At 37.2% G+C, this 13982-nt stretch overlaps 1 protein-coding gene and 1 long non-coding RNA gene across 2 annotated transcripts; both read left to right on the top strand.

Moving 5' to 3' along the window:
- The first annotated feature begins 8818 nt into the window (after nucleotides 1-8818).
- LOC112187544 lies at nucleotides 8819-11756 on the top strand. The gene is made up of 7 exons (XM_024326391.2): nucleotides 8819-9281; nucleotides 9474-9681; nucleotides 10012-10307; nucleotides 10407-10628; nucleotides 10740-10838; nucleotides 10984-11079; nucleotides 11238-11756. The coding sequence occupies exons 1-7, from the start codon at nucleotides 9075-9077 to the stop codon at nucleotides 11634-11636; spliced, it is 1527 nt and encodes a 508-aa protein (XP_024182159.1). The 5' UTR covers nucleotides 8819-9074; the 3' UTR covers nucleotides 11637-11756.
- Nucleotides 11757-12386: 630 nt separating this feature from the next.
- On the top strand, nucleotides 12387-13895 carry LOC112190802. Its single transcript, XR_005805265.1, has 3 exons — nucleotides 12387-12885; nucleotides 12994-13580; nucleotides 13677-13895. It is a non-coding gene; the product is annotated as an uncharacterized LOC112190802 (long non-coding RNA).
- Nucleotides 13896-13982: the final 87 nt, after the last annotated feature.

A 13982-nucleotide genomic window follows, 5' to 3' on the forward strand; every position in this document is an offset into this window, starting at 1 on the left:
CACTAAATTTCAACAGCCAAACACTAAACTCACACAACTAGTACACTGCTCACAGGGCTACAAAAACATCTACAATTATACAATACATTCTAGACAAAGAGGATAGAAGAGGATGACTACCTTTGGAGCTTCTGGCATGATGTTTCAGCGTGTGTTTGAAGGAAGCCTATCAATGCAGGACACAGAAATTGAGAGAAGACCATACCATAAAAACTGCAATTGTGCACTGCACAAGTCAAAGAGGGGTGCTTGTAGCGATGCCTGTCCTCAACAAAGGAACATTTCCTTCCCCAAGAAACAATCATGGACTGATGGATCATTGTGCATGTCAGCAACAACTTCCAAATCCTCCACCCCTCCTGGCACCACATCTATGTCCATCGGAAATATAGAAAGTCTTAATGGTGTCCAATCCTTGTCTCACAGATGATAGATAGAGGTTTGATACAACTGAGGCTGCTGAGTTAGAAGAAAAAGGTCAGGAACTGAGAAGCAATTTTGAATTTTTCATTTCTCTTATCCTGGAGCCCCAGCACTAGTCCTCAAGATAAAAGTTAATTTTGAGAAACTGGTCCTTGTGAGCTAACTTCTTCTAGCTTCATCCATGTAAATTATACTGAGTTTTCTGTAGAGATTATTGTCACATTACTTAAATACAACTGAAGCTTCAAACAGCAGACTTATACAACCTGAGAGTCTCTCTGTCTGAGTTCATAATTGCATATGCCCTTCTCTTCCCCATTCTACCAATTCTTAGGTACATTCTACAATTTACTTTGTTAACATCATTTCAGTACTAGCATTGTCATTAGTATTTGAACTGCAAATAACTTTTTATTAAAAAACAAATCTAGTATGCTCTGCATTTGGCGAAGTTGTCCGGGTCAAAATCAAGAGTAAATAGTGTCACATTGCACAACAAATAAATAGAAACTTCATAGGCAATTTAAGACTTTTATGAACAAAATGCATGCAGCAATTGTTGAAATTTTCTAGGAAAAATTTATATTTGTATATAGATATAACAAGGAAAGGAGCGTCTTTCTTCTCTAATTAGTTTAGTTTGATAAAAAAGAACTGCTAACTACAAAGAAAATTGATGGTAGCAATTGATGCTTCGCTGTAGGATTCTGATGAAAAGTGCCCATTTTTCCTGTCTCTCTTCTTAAGACTCATAGAAACCATCAAAATGTATAAGGTAGAGAGTTTCCTATGACTCGTTTCACAGAGGTTTTATTATTATTATTATTATTTATTTTCCCCTTTTCCATTTTCCAATGAAGAGACAGAGAGAGGACAATGGTAAGAGCCAAGAGGTAAGCGAAGATGAAAATGATGTTAGAAAGAAAAAAAATTGACCTTAAAGTTTGCGCCGCAGTCGGAGGTAACAAGGTTTACAAGCTATAAACCCTAAAACAGATAAATTTGTAGTCCACCAAAGAATATGAGAAAACTCTCAGTTTGATTGATAATAATATGAAAGATAGCAGTCTGCAGCCGTTTAAGGTTGCTTATATATACTATAAAACAAATCCCAGAGCAACTAACAATCAATCCTAAAAGCCCATGGATATTAAAACAAATCCAAAACTAACTAAAAAACCTAAAAAGCTGTAAAAATAATAAAATGGGATTTTGAGGCCCGAAACGACCTCAAAAGCCTGAAAAAGCCCATACGTCATGGCAAAGCGATAAGTTTGACTCTTAGCGTTGATTGTTTCTCAAAAAGGTATAATAATTAGCGTTTTGATACCGAACCCCAAATTTGCAGTGTTCCTGTTTTACCATTTGCTCAATCAATCTGCTCCTCAATCCTTTCGGCCAAACGCTCTACATCAATTTGTTATTAACAGAATATGCATAGAGAACTACCATTGAACGCCATATTATATGTCCACCTAAATCAGTATAAGGTCTTATAAGTGAAGGAAGTAACAGAGTGATGCTTGCTAAAAACAAAAGAGAGAGGGTAATATGCTAAAACCGAGATTGGTAACAAAGTTAATTAGTTAAAAGACGTTATTGTGGAGAAAGCTATGCTAAAACCCCCACAATTACAACGATGGCTAAATGCTAAACCAAGACAACCTATTTGTCTTCACTTACTCTCCCCCTCTTAACGTTTTGAGAAGCTGAGTTTCTCAAGAAAAACCAATCGTTGTTGCATAACTACCTTGCCAAGACAACATGAAGATTAAGAAACGCAAAAAGAAGTCTTATTGCTTGGACCACCATATATAAGAAACTTCCTTTGAGTTTCTTTTTCATATATGTGTGTGTGTGTCTATCAAATCTTTCAATTCTTATTATCAATACTAATTGCCAAAGCTTAATAAAATCTGAAAAATTCAAAGCTCCTCTAACTTGAGCATGAATGAGAACCGAGACAAACAAAATAGTGGTAAAAACTATAGATCAATCCTCTCAAAACTATGTAAATGCAGATTAATATAATAATGGAAGCAGAAAACCATACTGCATTTTGACGTGAGTGATTAGTTAGTGTCTTTTCCTAGAATAACAAGGAATGATACTTGGGGTAGTTAGTTTCATAGAGTTAACCGCCAAGCCTTCCTAGAAACAAAATAGGCAGCCCTTCTCTAACTACCTAGCTAGTTAGGTAAATAACGTATTAGTGGATCAATATATGCTGTTTTAATACTTAGAGTCCAAAGCCAAGCCATAAAACAAAAAGGCCAAACAGTTCTCAATCACTACCCTCCCTCTGAAAAGTATTAGAGCCCTAGAGAGAAACGCTTCTTGTTTTATTCTTCTTTCCACTTAATTTGGCAAGAACCCCAAACCATACAAAATTGACTTATCTCGAGTTTTAACAAGAATACGTAGGAGAAATGGCACGAAACTCTTTCTTGATTTCTCCTATACCTCATCTATCATACTTTAATCCCCAACTGTATATAAACGCTTAAACAGCAGAATAAAGTTTCAACACAGTCAAACATCTACACCGCTCCTCATTGCTTCAGACAAACACAAATAGAACATATTTACTCTAAAGAGAAGAACAGAAGATAATGGCTACTTTGGGGATTTCTGGTATGATGTTTCACTGTGTGTTTGAAGGAAGTCTATCTATGCAGGACACCGAAATTGAGCGAAGGCCATACCATAAGAACTGTAATTGTGCGCTGCACAGGTCCATGGGTGATGCTTGCTCCAATGCTTGTCCTCAACAAAGGAACATTTCCTTCCCCAAGAAACAGTCATGGGCCGACAGTTTCTTATGCATTGCAACAGCTTCAAAATTCTCTTCTCAGCATTCCTTTCTGGCCAACACATCCACGTTCACTGGAAACAGAGAAAGTGTGAATGGCGCTCAGTGCTTGTCACATAGACAATAGATAGAGGCTTGTTATATGAAAAAGGTTAGGAACTGAGAAGCAATTTTTATTTTTTCATTTCTCTTATTCTGGTGTCCCAGTACTAGTACTCAAGATCAATTCATTTTGAATAATTTGTACTTGAGGGCTTATTTTCTCTATCTTCATTCATGTATTCTACCAAATTCCTGTAAACACTGTCACATTTCTTTAATACAACTGAGGCTGCACAGAAAAGGCTTATGATCATATCAGTACTAAATTACTAATAGTGTTTGCCTCTAGAGCATATCAGTACGAAATTGAGCGTACGAAATTTCAGTACGAAATTTGAATAACATGTAATAGGTTCTCTTGATCATATCAGTACGAAATTTCATGAATAACATGAAATTTCAGTTTGAATAACATGTTATAGGTTCTCTTGATCATATCAGTACGAAATTGAGCGTGCAAATTTTTTATTTTTTCAAACCAAAATCCAACTTCCTTTAAATTTGCCAAGACGGAATCAAGATTAATGCGCGTTACACGGGAAAAAACATGTATTCCAAAGGAGTACAAGTACACTGAACATGTAATATGGACAAAATGCAGGCAACAGTTTAAATTTCAATGCAATTTATGATTTATATGGTCATAGGAAAAACAAGGAAAAGATCAAAAAAAGGGGGGTTTCATTTTCTTTTCCTCCAAGTGTTTTGGTTTGAATAACAAGAATGGCAACTAACTACGCTACAAAGAAGATTGATGTAAAGAACCGCTCTCTCAGAGACATTGATATCATCAAGGTTTAGTAGGTAGGTTCTCCTGATGAAATGGTACGTTGATATATTATTTTATTTTATTTTATTTTATTTTCAATAGAAGGCGCTGAAAGAGGTAAGAGAAGATGAAAACGACGTAAAACAAAGTGAACACAAAATACTAGAAATGATTTAGATTTCTAATTTGCAAACCATTTTATGTTTACTTTCCTTTTCCATGTTTTTATGATCTGAAAAACTGAAACAGAGAGAAAGGTAATGTAAAAATACCATCTCTGTTTTCTCCACAGAAAGGTTATGCAATCTAATCGGTATACTTCTTTGGCATTCCAATCATTTAGTATTTCTTTCTACTGAAAGTTCAAAAATCACAGACCCTATCAGCCTGAATCATCCAATGGTAAATTGGTGATTTGGTCAACTCTAGGAACAGGAACAAATGGTAATTCTAGTGAAGGCACCATCAATTCAACACTCTGTTTTCCATGTTCTGTTTGCTTAAGAAACTCAATTGAGAACTATGAATATTATTTAAATAATAAAATTCAAAAATCCACCCTACTGAGTATAAGTGGAGATATATCAGTTGTATGAAACACTATGAAATCCTACTGCTTCATGTATATTTTCGTAGTACAAAATGCAAAAGTTCAACCAAAATCTCTGACAAATCAATGTTGCAAAACTTGATGCCAAATTATAACAGAAAGGGTATGCGAGAAGTCGAGAACCATCAATCAGAATTTAGACAAACAAAATAGGGTGAAAGTTTAGGTCCCTCTTCTTGAAACTAGGCTGTGACTTGTGAATAGTGATATAATTCTTTTTGTTTTGTTTCCACAAGACTGAATAGTGTACCTTTTACTTGCTTCCCACAAAAGCAATGCTAGAGCCAAAACTTTGTTAGTTACATAGAACCAACCGCCAAGATGCATAATAATGAAATGATCATACCTGTCCCTTCAAACTAGTTAGGTAAATAACGCCTCTGTGTATCAATCCATGCTAAAGCCAAAAACCCGACTAATTCTAAGTACTAAAGCCAAACATAACTAAAACTAAGTAATATTTTGCTTCTCTCTCCCCCTGTGGAAAAGTTTCCCTAGAACAAAACGTTTGTTTTGTTTAGTCTTTTTTCCACTTTGGCACGAACACTGTACCAACTTAACTTGTCTCGAGTTAAACAAGAGTACGTGGGAGAAATGGCACAAATTAGTTTCTTGATTTCTCCTACAAGCCATTTATCATATATCGATCCCCTTCTCTATATAAATGTTTTAGAAAGCACACACAAGTTTCAACACACTCAAACACTCCATAGAAACATAAGTACTCTACTGCTCACTCATCATTTCACACAAATACGACAGTTTTTAAACAACAGAGAAGAGAATGACTACCTTGGGAGTTTCCCGTTTAATGTTTCAGTGTATATTTGAAGGAAGCCTGTCAATGAAGGACACAGAAATTGAAAGAAGGCCATACCATAAAAACTGCAACTGTGCACTGCACAAGTCCAAGGGTGGTGCTTGCTCGAATTCTTGTTCTCAGCAACGGTCCAAAGGAGCATTGCGTTCCCCACGAAAAAGTCATGGACAGATAGCTCTTTGTGCTTAGCCACAGATTCTTAAGCTTCTAAGCATTTTGTTCCCAGCTACAAGTTTACATATCAAGGCGTGGATGCGGTAATTCATTGCTTGTCCCAGAGCCAATAGACAGATACCTTGATATGGATGCGTCTGAGTTAGAAGTAAAAGGTCAGGAACTGAGAAGCAATTTTAAAGTTTTTCATTTCTCTCATTCTTGTGCCCCAGCACCAGTGCTCGAGATAAATTTATTTTGAGGATTGATGCTTGTCTGCTAATTTACTCTAGCTTCACTTCACCATGTAAATTCTGAGTCCCTATAAACACTGTCACATTTCATCCGTACATCTGAAGCTGCAAAACAACAGACTCTTATACAATCCCAGTCTTCCTAAGTTCATAAATGCATAGCATTCTTTCATCATTCAGTTTTCTTTGGTTATGTTTACAACCTACTTGTTAACATTATTTCAGTATAAATGTATTTAAGCCAAGGGACAGTTACTTTTTAAACAAACATGACACTTTCTAATAGAGTTTTGTTTTCTTCTCCTCCAACGATTTTAGTTTGATTAACAAGAATCGCCAACTACGATGCAATGAAGATTGTTGAAATGAATCCCTCCTCTATCTCTCAGAAGCATAGATGTCATCAAATGTAGTAGGCAGGTTTTCCTAAAAGATAGTTTTTTCTACTATGAATATCACACACAAAAATATTAGATGTGAAAATTAAAAATTAAAATTGAAAAACGATTTTGAATTGTTTTTTGTCTTGTTGGTAATCCCAAAGGAGAAAATCTTATGCTCCAGCTTAGACACAAGAACAGATTCACATGTATCCCTTGGCAAAGACATACTTAAATGACCGGAGGATTTGACTGACATTGGCCTCTATTACATTACAGTATTTCTGATTACCGAAAAAAATCAGAGCTCTGCTATCCTCTGTCAAAATAGTAGCAAAATCTGGAAACAGAATGAACCTCAGCAACCAACTACATAATTCAACTAACCACACAATGCACAAAGAAAGATCTAATGTATGTTCCAGCTACCTAATCAACTCGAACACAAAATTGTCAACAAAGTGGGGAAATTGAATGCAGTAAACCCTGGACACACAAATATACTCAATTTCCATGCACACGATATCCCCACAGAATGCGCTTTAATTATTAACTGTTCTTATTGCAACTCTGTTCTGAAACAGAGAGAAAGCTAATGTAGAAATAGCATCCCCACTGTCCCTCTCAGTACTTAGTGAAAAAAGGATGAAACATACATGTATTGTAACAACCACTAGGCAGCAGGCACTGACTGGACTCACAGGAAAAGATATTAGTCTCCACATTATTATTACATTCTCAGATTCTCTACCTTTTAAAATCTGACCTTCAACAAAGTACAAAAAAAGTATGTTTCTTATCAAACAAGAAACTTCAGTTTTGCTTATAACTTATGCTTGTTTTAAACAGAGCTCCATCAACAAAGCTCCTGAAAACTTTCTTTTACCAGTGTCAAATGGAGAAACATCAGTTGTATGAACTGAGACAAATGAGTTTGATCAAATCCGAAAGTCAACCTTAGTGTCAAATGGGGAAACATCACTTGTATGAACTGCTAGAAAGACCCTCGTTGATTCACATACAAGTGCTAGAAGTAATGTCACATTTAAACAAATTCTCAGCTTGAAAATTCACACAACAGATGCTATAAGGGTATCCAATCAAAGAAGCAAGAAATGAGATCTGAAACAAACAAAACAATGGTAATAACTAAACACCCGTCAGCTCAAAACTAGGTAGTGAAAACAAATAATATAATCAAAGCACTAAACCACATTATGTTTCCTCTTGCGCCCTTTACTTGTATCACCATAATTAATGTGATCAATGCTAGAGCCAAAAGACAAAACTTTTGTTAGTTAAGCAGCCTAGACTGAATCGCCAAGCTTCCATAATAAACAAATGAGCATCCCCTTAAGTTAGGTAAATAACGTCTTTGCGTATCTGTCAATGCTTAAAGCCAAAAACCCTCACTAATACTTAGAAACTAAAGCCAAGCTCCAACCTTTAAGCCAAGTCGACTCCTTTTCTTCTTCTTCTCTCTCTGCGCCATAGAGAAAAACGCTTTGTTTTAATCTGTGTCTTGATTTCTCTCACACTAATTTTATCATACATTGTTTCCCTTTTCTATATAATAGCCTAAGAAACCATGCAAAAGCTTCAAACTTTCAACAACATAGTAAAATATCAAAAAAACACACAGGCCGGTGCTGCATTCAAAGAGAGTAAGAGATCAAATGAGTACCTTGGGAGTGGCAATGAGGATGTTTGAAGGAAGTCTTTCGATCAGAGACACTGAAATTGATCGCCGGCCCTACCACAAAAATTGCAACTGTACGTGCTCTCCACAAGTCCAATGCCGGTTGTTGCTCCAACGCCTGTCGAAACAACTCCTTCCCAATCAAACAGTCATGGACAGACGGCTCTCCGCGCATATCAGCAAACACCAAATTCTCTTCCTCCTCTCGGCATTCTCTTCTCGCCGGAGACACAGAAAAATGAGGCTCATTTCAGACGCTTTTTGATACTATTAAGATTGAGCTAGAACAAAAAGGTTAGGAAATGAGAATCAATTTTGTAGTCTTTGGTTTATCTTATTCTGGTGCTTCAGTACTGGTACTTAAAAAGCTCATTGCTTTCTGGTGCTTGTGGGGGGATCACTTGTTTCTTCTAGCCTCTGAACTTTTTTGGTCATGTAAGTAAAACGTTATTACGTTTCTTCATCAAATACCAACTGAATCTCTATAAACAGACTCATACATCTTCTCCCTATAGCAGTTGAAAATTAGTGTAGAGTTTGGCAACAATACTGAAAAAAAAAAAAAAATGAAAACTTCATATGCCATTTTCATATCAGGGACATATATGTATAATTATTCTAGGAAAAAGTCTCAATCTTGTGCAAAAATATCATTTAGATTGATGAACAAGAATTGGTCACTACACTACACTACAAACAAGATCGTCAATTGATATGAAAGCTACCCTGAAGGCTAATTCGGACTTTTCAAGTACAAACAGGAAATGAAAATAAATATATATAGGGGATTTAAATTTCAATTTTATGGGGATCGACGATTATTACTACGGTAGCCCAAAAAATCCGAGCAGGGAAGCCGACCTGAGATATTCTGTTGAAAAGTCCACACGACTCAGATCGTCGTCGTCGTTAAATTTCAGGGCTCAATTCCCGCCCTTAATTTTGTTTCAGGGCTCCAAAGGTTCAATCTTTATTGTAAAATGTGCGTCCAATACGCACTGGGTTTCCATTTATTTTGGGTTCCCCAGTAAAATTCCGTCCTCTCAAAAACCATGGAACCCGAAGAGGGTCCCACCGTCACCGCCATCGTCCCCTTCATCCCCACCGCCGCCGCCTCCGCCATTGTCGCCGTCAGCGCCGCAGAATCCGCCGTCGTCACCCTCGCAGCCAACCCACCGTGTCCAACCGACGACTCGGACCCCGATCAATCGGCGGTGACCGGCGGCGGCGGTCTCTCCGAGGATCTCAAACAAAAGCAGGTGAAAAATTTGCTTAATTTCAGCGTAAAGTTTTTTACTTTGGGTAAATGTAGCATCCCTTGTGGAATTTTCTACCAATTTTTTCAAGAAAAATTGTCATTGCTTATTTTTTTTCATACTAAGGAGAAGAAGTAGTTTCTAAATGAGACTTGATTGTCATGTAATTCTGTTTTACTGTTTTTGTACAAATAGATAGATGTGGTTGCGGGTAAGAAGAGGCCCCGTAAGGAGACTAAGTGCACGGCGGTGGGTAAGAAGAGACCCCGGAATGGGACAAAGTCCATGACTGCTCAGACTGCTGACATTAGTACTCAGCACATTGTTCATCAGAGGAGGGCTCGCGGAACTCAGGCCGAAAATGAGGAGGTCACAGAAGTGACTGCATCTTCAACTGGTACTGGTATGTGGAAGTGTCTGCTATAGTTGGTTCAAATCCTGTTATAATTAATTTTTTTAAGTCAAGACTGTTATAGTAATGAAATTTGAAGCATTGGAAGTGCAAGAGTGAGTAATGAGTGAAAAGTATCGATGGGATATCATATAAGTAAAGGAAACATGATAGTAAAAGAAATTTTCATGAGAGACACTACAAAGGGAAAAAGAAACTGGAAAGAGAGTATATGATCTTTTGTTTGGTGACTGAGTTAGCATTACAGTAAAAGACATGATTACATATGCAACTAGTTTGCAAGCTTATTATTATTAGTACTGACTATGTCTCTCTATACAGGTTTAACACAATCAGATGATGTAGTGCCAATAACAAAAGAAAGCAAAAAGAGGAAGAATGGGCCTGGAAAGCGAGGACCATCTACAGGCTCTAAAGCTGAGCAAATTAGGAAAAGAACAGGGAATAGGATTGCTGTCAATCTTGATCCTGAGCATGGAAGGCCGACTGATAAAGGCGTTTCAAGCCTTTTGTCTAATGAGTGTGGGAAGATTGTCAGGGAGAAGTGCCCAATGGTGCATGAAACGTGGACAAAGATTTCCAGGGACGTGAAACATAACCTCAGAAAGGAGGTTGAAGTGAGTGTTCTATGATTCCTTTTGGTTATCATGTGGTTTTATGTTTTTTCATTTATTATAAAGTTGTACTATAACTAAATTTTTAAGGTGATGTATTAGGTGAACTTTGAAGTTGATGTACAGCGCCCATCAATTATACATTACTTGAATAAGGTTATGGGTAAGGTGTACAGGGAGTTTAAGTGCGAGTTGCACAAGCACTACAAAAAGATGAGGTCCCTTGAAGAGGCACTTGATAAACCCCCCAAGGCAATGATAGCTAGAAACGATCCAGATCAGTGGAAGTGTTTGTGTAAACATTTCTCAGAGGAAAAGTTTAAGGTATGATAATGTTAATAACTTTGAAAGTATACTAGCCTTTAAGATTTTAAATTATGGTCATATATCATCAGTTCTCCTATACAGCTTTTCAAATTTTTTAACTTGTTGCAGAGGAAAAGTGAAACCAATGCAAAAAATCGAGCTGGAAAGGAGTATGAGCACTGTGGAGGTTCTCGTCCTCATGGTTTATATTTTCAAGATAAAGTTCAGGTAAATTTCAAATAATTATAGGTAACTCCCCTGCACGGTTTCACGTGGCAGTTGAACAAGATTTATGAACATCCTTTGAGTAACCTTACATATGGTTGGTTCAAAGTTAAATTTGTTTTTTCTTTTTTTTTTTGGTTGAACTTAGGAGGGTTCAAAGTTTCCCGCAATCGAGACCTTCAGAGTGACTCATCTCAAAAAGGGGAGTAATGAATGGATCAGTAACAAAGCTCAAGAACAATATGTATGTTTGAAATTTCATTACTCATTTATCGTATTACACGTTATAGATGAAAAGTCAGCAAATGTGAATGTCTTCATATCAAACATTATTGATATTTCAGCCTTAACTAAACTTTATTGTGTCTGCTTGTTTAAACATGTTCGTTAACTATTTTGAAGGATAAGATGATTCTGAAAGAGGAGGCCTATCTACAAGGCTTGGCAGAGAAGCATCCAGATATTCCAATCAAAGAGTTGCCAATATCCCCTGAGGTCGGGATTGAGATTTTAAAGGAGGTACTTGGTGTGAAACCCAAACAACCTGTTCGTGGATTGGGCAGCTTTTGGGTAAATGAGACATCAACCTCCAGCATTATAGAGGAACTGGAGGAAGTTTATGCTGAACTTGAGAGGGAGAGGGCAATTCGGGCTAAAATTCAAGGAATGTTGAATAATGCCTATGAACGACTTAGTCAGCTTGATCCTAATTTTGAAGCGCCACAGCTTCACCTGGTTGATCCTAATATTGAAGCGCCCCAGCTTGACCTGAATGGTGATGAGAAGCATCAAACTCAATAGTGTTTCTCCAAGACATTCATATGCTTGTATATTTTGTGACTGTCTATGACATTTTTTAAAAACACTTGATCTGCTTCATGACTAGATGATCACTTCCAAGGCTAGAATTGTTAGCTTCCACTCTTGCTGTTTCATTGTGTCGATAATAGTCCACGAATAAATTGGCACCTCCCATTACAAACAAGGGTATACACTTCGCTATCCAGAAATAAAATAAAACGAGACTCATTTTTGCAAACAAATGATTCTTCGATAAAATAGACGTACTTCTGCTTTGTCAGTAAAAAAACTTCGCTAAAAAATAACACACATTTGTTGACGGTATAGTTCGTGGTCGGCATAATAATATATGTTTTTGTGAAAAAGCAAAAGTTAAAGCACCATGTGCGTGTGTGTTCCTAAGAAATTATTGAGGGGAGCCTTGTACTTGAATTCAGTAACAGAATCTTGTGTGTGTGTGTGTGTGTTCCTAAGAAATTACTAAGGGTAGCCATGTACTTGAATTCAGAAACAGAATCATAAACAAGAGGAAGAGGACACCATATGCTAAAATCAATCTCGCTGCAGAAACAGTCAACTGAGTACAACATTAAACAATAAAATTGGTAACAAGATTAGTTAAAGACGTTATTTTGGAGTAATCTATGCTGAACCAAGCCAATCTACCGTCCTGGATCCTCTCTCTTATTGCCTTGTTATACAACCAACTTGACAAGACCTCCTGAAAACAAAATCAACTAGAACAAATCCTTTTGTAAGAATAACCATGGCGAAAAACTTCTCTCGAGTTCACCGGGGTAACAAACACCAACAAAAATTCTACTCTTGTTTACTCCCACACTTCCGTGAAGAAATATCCTCCTCCTTCTATATAAAGCCTGTAATAACTCAAGCAAGTTCACGCAGTTTCTTGTCACTTGAACATAGAGATAGGCAGAGAAAATATGGCAACTAAGATGATGCTTCAGTGTGTCTTAGAAGGAAGCATATCAGTGCATGACATGGAGGTTGAGCATAGGCCATACCACCGTAATTGCAGCTGTGCAATGCACAAGATGAAGGGTAGTTGCTCCAACGACGCTTGCTCTCATCAGTCGAATATTTCGTTCCCCAGGAAACAGCCTCAATCTTGTTGCTGGCTCAACACTACGGAACAAAGAAGACTGAGTGCACCATTTCATGCAAAGTACACAAACATACATAGCTCAGGCTGCTCAGCAGTCAGCACAGCACAGCAAGAAGAAAAGAGGTCAGGAACTGAGAAGCTTGCTATCTTTTATTCTTATTTTTTCCTCTGACCAGATTAAAAATTTTGGTCACCCATTTACATTGATAATGAAAGCTTTTATCTCTTCAGGGGAAACCGTGGAACTAAAGCATGTCATATCTACCTGACAGAAAGCTCGGAGCAAGATGATTTTCTCAGTACCCTGTATAGTTTCTTCTAGGCCAAATGAAAGGAGAAAAGAACCTAAAATAAAAATTTCATCGCATGTCAAACCTGTCAATACTCATTGTTATCATATTCTCCCATATGCCATAATAAAACCATTGGCAGAGCATGATTTGTGTGACATGTTCCAAATGACAGCTCGCAAAAATATCGAAATTTATAGGTTTTGTGATTCTCTCACGGTTTTCCAACTTTGGAAAATTGTAAATGATTACCGTTCGGACTTTGGTATATACCATCTTTCTATATCTCACCTTCTTTTTCTTTTTCTTTTTTTATGCCATCCAGCGTTCCAGACTGTCGAAGGTGCCTTCTCTTCATAATGTCACCATTTTGCAAATGACTATCCTCTAATTTTGTCCTAAAGATTATAAACCGATATAACTCCTATGATGGAAGCAGAGCAACCCAGAAGCAAGCTCACCAACTTCTCAACTTCATTCTTGTTTCAGTAGTTTTCGACACGCTGTGTGGTTAAATCCGAGGGTAAGGTAAACCAAATGTGATCGGCCTCAAGGCTAGAGTTTGGCTGCTTTGGCATTTTTACTCTTTTGTGGAACCTAAAGCTGTTCTATGGATTCAACCAGGTCGATAAGAGAATATTGAAGCAGAGCAACTCCAACTTGCTTTGTTGTATATCAGCAACAACCTCTTCTTAATTTCATTCTTGTTTTAGTGCTTCCTTGAATTTATGGGTGAAGATCATGAGGAAGGCTAGTTTAATTTTCTGCTTCCTTCACCACATTTTAACTAAATGGTAAATTTTCAGATTACCTCGGCCACATTAACAAACTCGTGAATTCCTCGCGGGTTTCAAGTTTCACCATTTTACCCGATTAATTATCTTTATATTGATTCTGTTCCAAACCACTACTACACTACATATTACTCGG

The sequence above is a fragment of the Rosa chinensis genome, chromosome 2, assembly GCF_002994745.2.
Source record: "Rosa chinensis cultivar Old Blush chromosome 2, RchiOBHm-V2, whole genome shotgun sequence".
Taxonomy (NCBI): Eukaryota; Viridiplantae; Streptophyta; class Magnoliopsida; order Rosales; family Rosaceae; genus Rosa; species Rosa chinensis.